Below are 13847 nucleotides of genomic sequence, written 5' to 3' on the forward strand. Positions count from 1 at the left end.
ATTATATAGCCAATACTACAGAAATATTAGAGTAAGACAGGTAAACCCTCACAGTACACTCACTTCTTAAAACTCGAGAATTTTCAAAAAATCATCTTCATTTTCAAGTTGGTAAAATCGATCCACCCTAATAACTATGATCTGGAAAAACCATCCGTATACTAAATGTTATGTACGGATTGATTAAATAATTATATTAGACATCAAGTACTTTGAAGCGTCTTTTAATAAAATTTATTTTAAAGAAACCAGTTTTGTATTGTCAAAATACTTTGGTTGGCTTTCGCAATTAAACATTGATTTAAAGTTTCGTATTATGTGTTCAGTTGTTCGATAATCTTTGACTTTAGAACATTATCGCTTGCGAATGTCGTCGAATGTGTGTATAGTGAGGTCTTTGATTTTGTTGTTCATACATTTGGGATTTAAGGAAATCAGTGCAAACGAATGTGGTACGACAGAATATATTGATCCGAAAATAGTAGGAGGTACTGCAACGGTTAGAGGTGCCTGGCCCTTCTTGGCTGCGCTGTTCTACGTTGAAGACCCGAAATTCTTTTGTGGATCTACGGTTATATCTGGAAAGCATGTGCTAACAGGTACATAGGCTCTTTTTCTTTGATTCTTTCAACAATTTTGTTAATAATATTGCAGCTGCTCACTGTGTTCAACAAAAAAATTCGCGTAGGAAACTCGCACCAGAAGGTATTTCCTTATAATTAATAATTTAACCCGAATTCGATTGAGAGTACCTTCCACTTAAAAGATGTGACTGTTCTCCTGGGTGCGTATAATCTTGACTTAAAAATCGAAAGAGGTATTGAACAGAGAGATGTGGAAGCAATTTATTTACATCCGGATTGGAGAGCATTTAGTGATCAATATGATGCCGACTTAGCAATATTAGTTCTAAGTCGAATAGTTGAGTTTACAAAGTACATTCGTCCTATTTGTATGCCTGCCGATGATCTTCCGATTGATACGCCTGGATCGATTGTTGGTAACGATTTTGATTTCTGGCTAATTTAAAAAAAATCTAAACATTTTTGCTTAGGATGGGGTCTTTCCGAGAGAAGCACAGACAACCACCCTGAGTCGATTCCACTTCACGCTTACACGAAAGCTTTAAACGATTCGTATTGCTATACGACACAACAATTTCTTGCATTGTTTTCATCGACGAGGGTATTTTGTGGCGGCGGTGAAGGATCACCTAACAAAGGCGACAGTGGTGGTGCGAAAGTTACAATTTTTAAAGAACAAATCACTTGACGATCTATAATCTCGCCTTCAGGTGGTTTCTTCATTCTTTCCGGCTCGTCATGGACCCAATATGGAATTATTTCCGCTTCTATATCTGACGCAAGGGGTAATGTGTTACCAAATTCATTCACACTCTATACAAATTTGAGGGCATTCAGGAGCTGGATAGACGAAACGGTAGAAAAAGATGGAAGCAGTGTGATGACAGCGAGAGAAAAAGAGAAGGTGAAAACTGATGTGTGGTGTAATTATGAGATTGTTCTTGAGAGTTTGTACGTCCGTATGTTATTATTTGTGTTACTAAAAAGTAACAAACGACGCACTTTCTCAGGTACAAATGTTCTGTATGGGGGGTTAACGTGACGAATACAAATTTCGAGGTTGGATCATTCACTGGCTCACATGTAAATGGATATGATGCACAAAATGTAACAGAAATCTGGTTTTGGACTGGTACACTCGAGCATATACCGTTTGGCATTGGTCGAAAGTTCAACGTTTTGGAGAAATTTTGGGTCAGTTACGATGACAGAAATTTGGGATTGAAACGCTTACAACGATCAAATTTTAAAGACATGGGACACCTATGGTATATAGATGTTAAATATAATGACGTAGATACTGTTGACGAAGATACTTTGAGAGACCTTCCAAATTTAAAATATTTTGTTATAAATAACAACAAGCTCAAAATGTTGCAAAAGCACACTTTTGAAAAGAACACCAAACTAAAACACGTTAATGCTAACTCCAATCAGCTGCAATTTGTGCATGGTGATCTTTTCAAAAATAATCAATTGCTGGAGGAAGCTCTTTTCAAAGACAACAATTTGAAAACCATTTCGGTCGATTTTACACGCTTGGGGTCAATCAAAACAATCGATTTTCGCGGAAATCAATGCATAGACAAGGAACTTGGCGATGTTAATAATTCTACCGAGCTTCAAACTCTTCTCAACTACCAGTGCAATCGAATGGATCGATTTTTTTTCAGTTAAAAGTAATGTAAAAATGTCTTTTTAGATTTACGCCTGTAACGGTTATCAAGTGAAATACAAAGTGTTGTATCGAAATATTAGTCTTTTGATAATTAATATAGTAAAAGGTGAGATGGCGAAACTGTTTGAGATCCTTTTTACTGAGATAGTAACGTACTCTGTATAACAAAGCATTTCTGACTGAAAATTGGCTGATGAAAATAGACTTTATCAATGTCAGTTTCACACATAAGCTGCGGAAACCTCAGAACAATTGCAAATAAAATCATTGTTAATATACCAAGCACAAAGTCGATTTTATTTCACACTCAACGAACAAAAAATGAGAAACTTTCGTATTTACCGTTCGACAAATCCTAATTGGAGAACAAACAACGATAATACCACTAACCGTCTAATATTGAACAATATTAACCGCATCTGCAAAGCGAACCCTTTATTCCCTACACACACTCTCCTTCGCTCTTTCTGCATTCGCCAACTGTAAGATTTATGTTCCTGTAAATAAACTTGCAACTGAACGGGATTGAAGAAGATATGTAGAATGTATTGCCTAGCCACCCCAAATTTATGATTGGATATAAGTGATTTCAAATACGATAAAGGGTGAGGTATTTGTCTTGGGCGCGCGGCGTTGCAACAGGTGTATTCACCATAAAACAATATGTACGCTTCGGTTTGCTGTTCATGCACGTTGAGAATCTTATATGTGATTCAATTATTTCATATACATGTACACTTTTTAGGTTATATAGTTATATTAACTGGGTTAAACCTTTACGTGTTACACGTATAAATATATATACTAAGAAAAGCGCAGCGGATATGATTTATTTGTATCGTAAATCCACAAAAGCAATGAATATTTTACACAAGAAGCCATATAATTGAACGAGTTGAAGGGATGGCAGCAAGTTTTGGTGGTTTTATTATGATATGTGTTTGGTTTTTCGGTATGGTGTGCGAGGTGAGTATTATGTGGAACCATACGGGATGAGTGATTTGTGTAAGAATAATGACTTTTGCTTATACTTCACTATAGATCAAGTATTGTTTTATCGCAAAAAGCATAAAACTGGAAGCAGAAAATCGTGTACAAAATCCCGAGTCATTAATTTTAATATGATTTTGATATTGCTCTTTTGTTCACTTATATTCCCAGGCGATGTGTATTTCAATGATTCATACGAATTCTATTGATTGGATACACAGGGACTACACACACCGCATATTGGCAGCATATTTTGAGCTGAATCGCAAATTAATTACCTCAGTCGAAAATTTGATTTTGATAACAAGAAATTCGAGCATACCCGCATCGAATGTACAATTTTGGTCAATGTTCTTTTCGACCTCATTTCAATTTAACATTTTTTCTACACTGAAAGCACAAGCATTAGATAGTTTTAAACTCAGTACCGAATATCAAATTCAATTTTTTGTCTATTACATCGGGATACTGAAGAGTACAGAACTACATGAGTGTGGTATAACACACCTGCGAATTTCATGACAATTTCGTGACATACCTACTCGTACTGTATTACGCTGTTTTCAGCTATTCATTTAATACATAATAAAATTTTGTAAAATTCGCTCCAAAGTAGTTGTGCATTTTCAGTGTACTTTCTCTCTCTCTCTCTCTCTCTCTCTCTCTCTGAAATTCACATCAATTTTGAAAAAGTTTGTATAATGTAATATATGTATCACACGAGTGAAAGTAGTTACTGCACTGAACTTTACATATCTCATTTGAAACTATCTTCGTAATAACTGATGATTTATTGACATATATTCGCTAAAATTGCAAATGGTTTTTTTTATAGCAGGTGATTGCATAAATAATCAAAACAGATTATTTCGAATATCTCTTCCCACTTTTTTTTGTATCGGCTGGAAGTTGCTTAAAATGGGCCAAAAAATATGTATTCTTAAAAAAAAACTAATGACCACCTCTAGTAGTAATTAAAGAAATCATACACATAGTTAACTTGTAAAAGTACCTTTCAACATGACAAGAGAACTAGATACATTCTACAAACTCCCTATTGATTACTAAGTATAGGTAGCCCCTTTATGAAAGCGGTGGTGTCTCTGTTTCAACTGCAACAGCTCTCATGACAACATTTTCTTTGAAATTTCGATCCGTGTAATAAAACGACGGAAGTTTAAAGGCTTGATTAAACATTTTCATCCGCAGGAGACAGGGTTCGTTGGAACCGGATTCTCGATCAGGCCAAGGCCCATAAGTGGCTGTAGCGCCGGAGAAGTAAGTATCTGCAGGACATCATACACTCCACTACTAGTACGGGAAGGTTCCACTGAAGTAGCAAATAAACAATTTAATAGTGACCATAATGCACCTTCGTAGTGTTCGGGTAGCTAAAAAAAATGTTAGAAATCGTCAAGAACTTTGAGTTCAAAATAGCCAGAATATCAAATTCTTTGGAGCCATCAATCCTAGAGTGTTACGAGTGTTACCTTAAAGCCCTACGACTGCTACACAATTACGACCAACAAGTTATAAATGTATGAGTTATTTCAGATAGTTATTACCTGATTAGAATACAATTAATGAAATGGGAAATTGAACTCACGAACTCATAAACTATAAAGAACTTAGTGCAAATTAGATGCACGGTCTCAATAAAAATCTTGCATCTCTTCTGCTCTAAGTTTTTTATGCGTTGTAGGGCAGGAGATGTGGCCGATACTTTCTTGTACCAATACGATGGTTTTTTATGCGAACCTTTAGGTTTTGTTGCCGCTGGGACTCGTGGATTATATAAATATCAAGATTCTCAAACATCAATGTAATTGGGCGTACGTTTTTCATATTGTTTTGTGCTGAGAATGTCTTAAAGGTCGAGGAAGATACAATTAAATTTCATAGTTCTAGGTAATTTTAGTCAGAACAGTAAGGTTATTTTAGGTGTTTAGTGTTTTAATTCACGCTGTAAATTGCAACGAACTTCGTGTAAATTCAGTTTTGTGTTAATAGAGACACTAACTAGTAAAATCAACAGCATAAACAAACACCCAGCCATTTGAAAGTTTCAAATATATTTTTCGTATAGTTTCATCGTCATGCGATATAACCACTTACGTATTCTGTGAAAAAGAAGCTTTATAAGCGAACCGAGTCGCGTTATGAGCTACTATTCCGTAATGTTTGTTCTGTATGGCAGAGGAAACGTGAAAAGTTTAATTCAAAGAAACTTCTTAAATTTCAACTTTACACCGTAAGCGTGTATGTATAACGTTTTCATTTCAGCCATTTGCCGCATCCAGCCAATAATAAAAAATAAATTTTTTTATGTACTGATGCCGTCAGCCCAGGTGGCAATAAAATGTTAAGTTTATGCTCACAATTTTGATAAGTGCAAGCCATATCTTTCGAATGTACCTAATCTCTCTCTATATATTATGTATGTGACTGATGTACTTTAATATGCGAGGGATTTAAAGTGTAAATAAAATAACTAGAGAAGAGCCTCGGTGCTTAACCATTCATGGAAATAAAAATATTTTCAGTTTGCTAAGGAATGCATGAAACGTTCAAAAAAGAAATCTTTCAACATTTTCTTTAATTCTTCACAAAGAGTCTCCAAATGAAAAAAAAAAAGTTGATAGTTAGTTTTCTATAAAAGTCTGCATATATTCACTTGTGACTAAAAATGTCCCGAATATAACATAATTTTCGTACCCAAAAACCTCACAAAAAAGATTCAAGAATTAACCTTTCGCAGACGTGAATCGCATTAAAAAAATATTTATCAAATCTATTACTTCATATCTTCTTCTCTACAGACAAAGAAGACGACATTAGCTAGAGCTCGCTCTGTTTGTGCCGTCTCTGCCAATAAGATACATGATAATTATAGACATGCATTTCATTATCGGATCTTTAAATTATTTTTTACCTGAATTCTGATGTGCTTCCTTGCGGGTAATTCGTTCGGCTTGGTGTTTTGACGGTTTGTAAGAACCGTGCACTAACTTTAATTTGAATTTGAATAAGATGATGTTAGTTTGAGCCCATCAATTATTTTTGTAGTAGTTGTGGAATAACAGATGATGTAACAAAGTCAATGAAAATTTATTCGTTGCGTTTTCGTTTGAACATTTGGGCAGCCTCTTGCGTAGGTATGATTGCAGTTACGAACTTATTTATATTTAATGATTCTACATCCGATTTGTATTGCTGTTGCTGGAAATAACTACGGACTAATTGTTGAAGATTTTCATTTTCTTTCTGTAGCTCAATCTTTTCCTCGGTCAGTTCTCGATTCGCCGTTTGTACCACTGATGTTCGATACCAAAATAAGTCCATTTTCGACAAGTGTTTCAGATTCTGTAATGAAATATTGTGTCACGGAATGGAAAATTTGAGGGATTCAAATGCGGTATGTACATGATCACTCAGTGCATCCTTGACTTCTTTATCTGTTTTAAAAGTTCTATCGTCCCATGGCTGAATAGTTTCATTCTCCGTTTTGTACTTCTTACATAATTGGGAGATGTCGAAAATATTTTTTCCTTTCTTCAACAATGACCGTAAGTCCTAGAAATCAGATGAATTAAATTTCTCATTCAATTTTGCTTTACAATTCAATGCTTTACGGTTAACGTTTTTTCACTCTCCACAACTAGGAATTTTAGCATTTCCTTATCCTCTTTCAATTTCAGCTCAAAGTCGACAGTTACGTTTCGAAATTTGTCGGACAAATCATGCTTTTCATCGCTCATTTTATTGAGAACCTTCTTGTGTTCGGCTAAAAGTGTTTGCAGTTCATCCTTCAATTGGACTATTTCTTTTTCAAGCGAATCCGATTTCTTTTGAATTATTGTAATATTTTCACGATGCATTCGTTCCTGTTCCATAAGCTCCTTGTACACTTTGACGCGATCAGTTGTCTGACTGTTCGATTTTACATCCTCATACAGTGACAACATTTGCTGATAGACTCTATTCATATTCCCAACGATTGAGTCTCTCAAGGCATCACGTTTGACAATGTGAGCTATTGCCAGTTCGTTCTCGTCTTCCAGAAATTTATTACGACTTCGAGTCATTGCATCGATTGCATGAGTTGTTGTTGCATGAAAAATATTTTCGATGTAAGTTTTACGTTGCGCAGACACATGCTGCCTGTATTCCTCATTTCGATATTCAGACAACATGTGATTGATCTCTGTCTCGAAAACTGTTGTTAGTGATTTGGCCAAAGAATTACAAATACCTGTGGCACAGAAAGTTTAGTTTTATGGAATGGGCGACTTGAAATGAAATGTTTACTCATCAGATAATTGATCAACTCTAGATGTTTCTCGCCGTCCCACTGAAATTTTTCTTCCAATTCCGTACGATTATCGATCATCATTTGTATGTAATTATCCTTCCAATCAGATAGGTACTGAAATTCCGCCCATGTTTCCTGTCACGAAATGCAAACCGTTTGAATTTGGAACTCCCCTTTTAGATACCCTGGTCCCCATGTCAAGTCAATATACTAACGTCCAAATTCTTTTTCAGCTCGGCCGATTTTAGCCTATTCATAAACTCCAACCAATGTCGTTTGACCTTTTCATAATTCTTTTTGGAATATTTTACTTCGCGGTTCAGACGATCGCGAATTAATTGCTTTTCCTTTTCAATTTTCTTCAGACCTTTCAATCGTTTCTTCTCTAATCTTTTAGCCTTTTTCTCTTCCTTTGTTAGTTTGCGTTTGTGTGGCTTAGCGTCTTGGGCGCTGGCTGCTGGCTCCATCTTTGTTGGTGGATTTTCCATTTTAATACAAATTTAGAAAATATAATACCCAGAATAGACAGTAGCTGTAGATGAAAAGACGTTGCTGTAGCTCAGGCCAACTTAGTTTCACAGTAACCAAAATACAGATGAGTATGCCTTACGAATTATTAATTTTCGGTTCTTCATTAACTCGGCCCTACCTTATTGACCCTCAAGGGGCCTGAATTATGAAGTTATTTTTACTTCGTTACCTTCATTTAATTTAGGCCATAAAATTCATAAGCCCAGACACCTTTGCAATGAATTAAAAGAAACAATAAAATCAAAGTCATAGATTAAGAGATAATCCATCCAAAAGTAATTGACATTTTCAACCGCTCTCTGAAATTGAAAATTTCTGCATTGTGGCTGCTGAGGTACATTTGATTGCTTAAAATACATAGGCCCAAATGCGCTACAATGAGGACAAAGAGTTGAAAATCTCACCTGTAGTTGGTAATTTTGATCTCCAGGCTGTCACAGAACATACAAAAAAAACAGCTGTCGCCGCTATTGTAGAATGTAGATTACATGGAGCCAAATTTACCATCTTCAGGTGAGATTTTCAACTTTTTTACCTCAGTGTAGGTTTGGAGATAATACTACAGGAAGCGAGAAAGAAACGAAGAATAATTAGCACTTTTAACTCTATTGACTGCTGATGTGAAGTTGATGACTTAACACATTGAAATTAATTTCGGCTTGTCAACTTTCGACACCCTGGACTTTACTTAAATAGTCGAGGAAATGCCTCCAAACAAATTTCTAAAAATCCAAAACTGAATTCTAGATTTTTAGAAATTTATTTGGAGGCATTCCACGACTATTTAAGTAAAGTCCAGGGTGTCGAAAGTTGACAAGCCGCAGTTAATTTCAACGTGTTAAAATGAATAAGCCTAAATTGATAACAACTAATCATTCAAAATGATGAAATGAATTACATTCCTCGTAGATTAGAAGAACGTTTTTGAAAATTGGTTCAGAATTACTAACTTTAGTGATACGCCACTAAATATTGAGACAAAAATAACTGCCAGAACATCTTTGAACTCATTAACTATCTGCGAGCCAGATCTCATAACTTTGATTCTTTAACGAAGGAAGCTAAAATTTCTCAAGTCGGTTTAAAACTACTGTTATTGTCCCATCAAAAAAAAGACAAAAATCATTTTATGACTCCATCTGAGAACTTAAACTCAGGAATTTTATTCCTCGTCAATCGAAACCAAATTTACATCAAGTGTTACATAAATTTCAATATTTTCTGTTTTTGCTAACATTTCACATAGAACCGATCATTGTGAACGTGAATACGTATTTTCTGACATAAGACCCTTGACTTAACAGTCAATAGAATTACTAATCGATTTATACGTTAGCCGCTGTACTTGCGACCTAGCCCCAACAACTGCAGTATTACAGAAAATTTATCACGAAAATCTATTAATGTATTAACTACCGCACAACGTTTATAGGTCTGCTACATTTTTTAACCGAAACAAAATAAAAATATCCAACATCATAAACGACGATTAAAGACTAAATTTTTCCTCATCTCGCGAACGACGAATGGAAGGCAATAAAATTGCACAAGTTTATGACTGAAACATGCACTCTGCATTTTGCCAGTTAAGCACAATGTGATCCTTTTCTATATATGCTACAATATAATGGTGGATACAGAACGGTGGGGGACCTACCAAGGAAGAAGAACAAAATGTTTGGAATGGAAAATTGTTTATGTTTTTTTTTGTGTTTGTGCATACAAATTTTACGGTTTTGATTATTTATTTAAGAGATTGACGTCTGAGCCGTGTATTCATTGAAAATTTTATTAATTTTTTTTTTGTTAGATTTCATTACTAAATGTATGACTGTATGTACGACTGGCGCTATTATTATGCTTTTTGTTCAGGTCTTTTTGAAGAATGGATTAACATTTTAAAGTGAACCGAACGGTAGCACTTGAAATTTTATTTGGGCTACAGAACTACTGTTTTTAATTTTAATATTTTACAGAAATGGAAGAAATATTACAACATTTTCTATGTCAGCTAAAAAATCTTGTACTTACTATAACGTACAATTAAAGCGAACAATCGCAATAGCTTATCACTTATTTTTGTAGGCTTTTTATAACAGATCAATATATCGTTGACATTGACAGTGTAGGTCTAATTAAGAATGAAGAAATCTACCCTGAGTAAAAGAATTATTCAAACTCTTTGGCATAAACCTCGCCTTATTGGTTAAATAGTTTTTCCTCGCACCGAGAACTTCAAGCAATTGAGAAAAAATCGACAACATCCCAACATACGACGAAGTGTATACCTGGACAGATAATAACTTTGTCCACAGATCGAATTCTGATTCGATCTGATGAGTTCTTTTTATTCTCTCGTTTATTGGAAGTGTTCGAACATGATATTAATCGATTCCGATTCGTAATATCAATACGCATGATGTTTGATATTTAAAAAAGACGGAAATATCAATCGTCCGGAAACATCATGATATGGGTATAGCTCTATTGAAATAATGTCCACCCCAATTCATGTAATATTTTGTTGAAAGCTTTTTTCATATAGATACAGGAAAAAAAAACTTCGAATACACGTTACACTGTAACGTCATCGTTACAGATATGTGCCTAGAAGCAAAACTGAAATAAATTGGTTGCTTATATAATACAAAATGATTCAAATTATCAGTGGGACTGTATTTACTCTACCAAACCCCTATGTGGTCTAATATTAGTCAACTAATTTTTTAGCAAAGACAGACGCGACCTGAAACAGAGTCGGCTAACCATCTGTTATCGACAACAACGATAAAAATAAGGAATGGCCTACGGTTGATGTGCTCTAACAAAGCACCTAGCAGGGTAATAGAGGTTTTTACACGTCAAATAGAGTAGTATTTTGATACCAATGATACCATTAGCAGCCTTAATGGTAATTTTGCAATGACATTAAGAAAAAAAAGGTATGGAAATATTCGCATACTTCGATTAAAGTACTACTTTATTTTTTCTATTTGTTTATTTTTCTACTACCCTGCTAGGTGCTTTGGCTATAATATAGTAAAATTAATGGTTAAACAAATGAAGTAAAAGATTTTTGATTCAACACTTGACGACTCAATAGTTATGCCGCGATACGCTTTTAGAAACTCTTGTACAAACTTGTGAAAAGTATTGAAATTCACTATGTTCGTTACCGAAATATTAACAAAATAGATAAATAAAAACGGCCTAACCTTCTCCATGTTTCAGACACATCATGAACAGATTCACCATATTAAGGTTGATTGCATAAATTTTGCAAACATCCGTGACTCTGACATATGCGAAGTGCTTTTTAACGTTAACCTTCTTATAAAACTTTTCATATTTTTCACCAGGTAGTACCTGGCAGGTACTATAGATCTAAATCTTTTTGGTATTAACAGTACGCGACTGAATTTTTTTAGAATTTAAATTTAAACCCCTCAGGGATTACTTGAACTTATCCCCAAATAAGTAATCCCTAGAGGAATTAAATTTTAATCTTTTTGGCCCTGACGTTTGACGCTTGTTTACTATGAAAATGAAAATCTTATGTTAATCCGATCTAAAATATTATTTGTAATGCAATGAAAAAATATTCTATTCCCTCCTACGTTTAAGAAATAAAGTTTTTTTTCCGGATATGGTGATGTTATAGTTTCTATCTTAACGTCTGATATGAGACGAAACTTTTTTTGTGAATCTGGAATGAGAAATGTTTTTATTAAACAGAATTTAATTTTTTTATTTACCTGACGAGATTTGAACCCGGGACCTCCTGAATTTCAGACTACGACCTTACCACTGTTGTAGTTTGTTCTTAATCCCAACATGGCTTATTGTGAACCGTTGTTTCAAAGAAACTTATTCCTCGTGGGATTAAATTTGGAATAAAATGCAAATTGCGAGATGGCAAGATCGTCACTTGAAACCTCACTAATTTTTCATAATTTTCATTTTTATATCCTTCTGTAGTTTTCTTATTATTTTTTGTAAAGTATTTAACCATTTAAATTCAAAAATGTCTGTTTTTCCACAGTAATGTTCACGGCTAAAAGTAACCTTCCTGCAATTTCTTTCAATTTCTATATCTATACTATCTTTGTAGTGTCTACATTGATTTAATGATTCAAACTGGCAGTATCTATAAACCGACTTTACATTTTTATTTTTAGCCTGGTATCGCAAGGCAGAATAAAGCATCGCAAGGTCCGAGTCCCATTGAAACATTTTAAGACCAAGTTAATGTATGTTTAAATTAAATTTCTCACATAACCGCATCTTCTTGTACGTAAATCGTGTGTTCGAACCAAATTAACACAAAAGTGTGATTTCAAGACAATCAAATTATAGACAGAAAATTCTTAGCAACAGCATCATCGTTCAATCCCCAATATTATTGTTTAGTCCTACTTTTAATCCCTGAATTACATTTTTTCAATTTCTAGCGAAGATTAAAAATCTAATACCGAAAGAAGTACAGTGAACGACATCTCAAATGTCTCACTGTCAAATTTTTCTGAGAATTTTATTGTTTCATTGGAAATTCACAATGACATTCTCTGATTGTAATCCCATATTTTTATCTGTGCAGTGTGTCACACAACTGTATAACACTGTAAAAATCATTTCGTACAAAATAGTACACTATTTGGCAGCTGTAACTATGCTCACATTTGCTTGAAGTGCGTTGCTGTAACTCAAAATTTTTAATTTTTATGCGAGCTCACCGACGAAAGGGTTGACCTGTCACGGGGAACTTAACTTCGTCACCAGGTAATCTACATTATCTGCAACAGGTATAGCTACACACAGCTGAGGTAAATAATGTGAATTACCTGGAGACAAAGGTTCCAGTGACAGGTGAGATTCTCAACTCTTTTTTGTCAGAGGAGACTGGATATTCACTCAATGTACATCTTGCTCCATTTGAGAAGAAAAATGGAAATCAAACTGAAAAAAGCTTTCACGGTATCAATTCATGTTTGGTAAAGTGATTCAATTCAATTATAATAAAAAGTTTTTTTTTTTCTCTCTTCAAATTTCAATATTTAGATATCCATAAAAATAGTCACGCACCCTTTTTCAAAAAAAATTGCTATAGCCTGTACATACCAAATATGGCCATATATACAAACATCAAAAATATATAAGCTTTCAGTTAACATCTATAATATTTTATGTGGATAACGGCACTTTTTTATATGAAAATGTATTTATGTAACATTACAACAATTTATTTTGTGGCGCGAATATTGAAGCTGCGTACGAAATAAGGATATGCATGAGGTATGTTTTAAAAATAAAACATTTTTTTCCAACATACCAAGGTGGATAGGAAACACATGAATTGAGAAGTACGCCATTTAGAAAGCATTACTCTTAGTTTGATGTTGGCTTTTTTTTTGGTATGCATACAGTTTTCGTGGTTGGTACACATATATGAGCTTTTTATACACACTAGCGCAATGCATACAAAAAAAATTATTTAACATAATGCCAAAAATATGTTCTGAATCGAGGGTTAAAATACAAAACTTTTTTGCCGTATTCATAATATTTTCGGAGTGAAATTTCCCCAAATAGGTAAACCGCAACGAAAATATTTTAAAATTAACACACAATGACTTTACGAATAATGTTTAACGGTGCCAAGAAATTGTAAAATAAGCGCTAATTGGTCTACCTCGGTTGGAATTAACAATAATGTATTGTGCCTGGCATTCTCAATATATATTTTTATTCAATC

The 13847-nt window shown here is 34.2% G+C and overlaps 2 protein-coding genes across 2 annotated transcripts; one reads left to right on the forward strand and one right to left on the reverse strand.

Moving 5' to 3' along the window:
• Positions 1 to 269: 269 nt before the first annotated feature.
• On the forward strand, positions 270 to 2330 carry LOC119076484 (prostasin-like). The gene is made up of 6 exons (XM_037183269.1): positions 270 to 599; positions 655 to 705; positions 767 to 1000; positions 1055 to 1234; positions 1295 to 1535; positions 1595 to 2330. Exons 1-6 carry the CDS (start codon positions 368 to 370, stop codon positions 2259 to 2261), a joined length of 1605 nt encoding a protein of 534 aa, XP_037039164.1. The 5' UTR covers positions 270 to 367; the 3' UTR covers positions 2262 to 2330.
• A 4011-nt stretch (positions 2331 to 6341) lies between these two features.
• On the reverse strand, positions 6342 to 8127 carry LOC119076635 (interaptin-like). The gene is made up of 5 exons (XM_037183503.1): positions 7780 to 8127; positions 7561 to 7699; positions 6885 to 7504; positions 6676 to 6825; positions 6342 to 6615 (listed from the first exon to the last, which is right to left on the reverse strand). Exons 1-5 carry the CDS (start codon positions 8050 to 8052, stop codon positions 6361 to 6363), a joined length of 1437 nt encoding a protein of 478 aa, XP_037039398.1. The 5' UTR covers positions 8053 to 8127; the 3' UTR covers positions 6342 to 6360.
• Between the last annotated feature and the right edge of the window lie 5720 nt (positions 8128 to 13847).

The sequence above is a fragment of the Bradysia coprophila genome, chromosome III (assembly GCF_014529535.1).
Source record: "Bradysia coprophila strain Holo2 chromosome III, BU_Bcop_v1, whole genome shotgun sequence".
Classification (NCBI taxonomy): Eukaryota; Metazoa; Arthropoda; class Insecta; order Diptera; family Sciaridae; genus Bradysia; species Bradysia coprophila.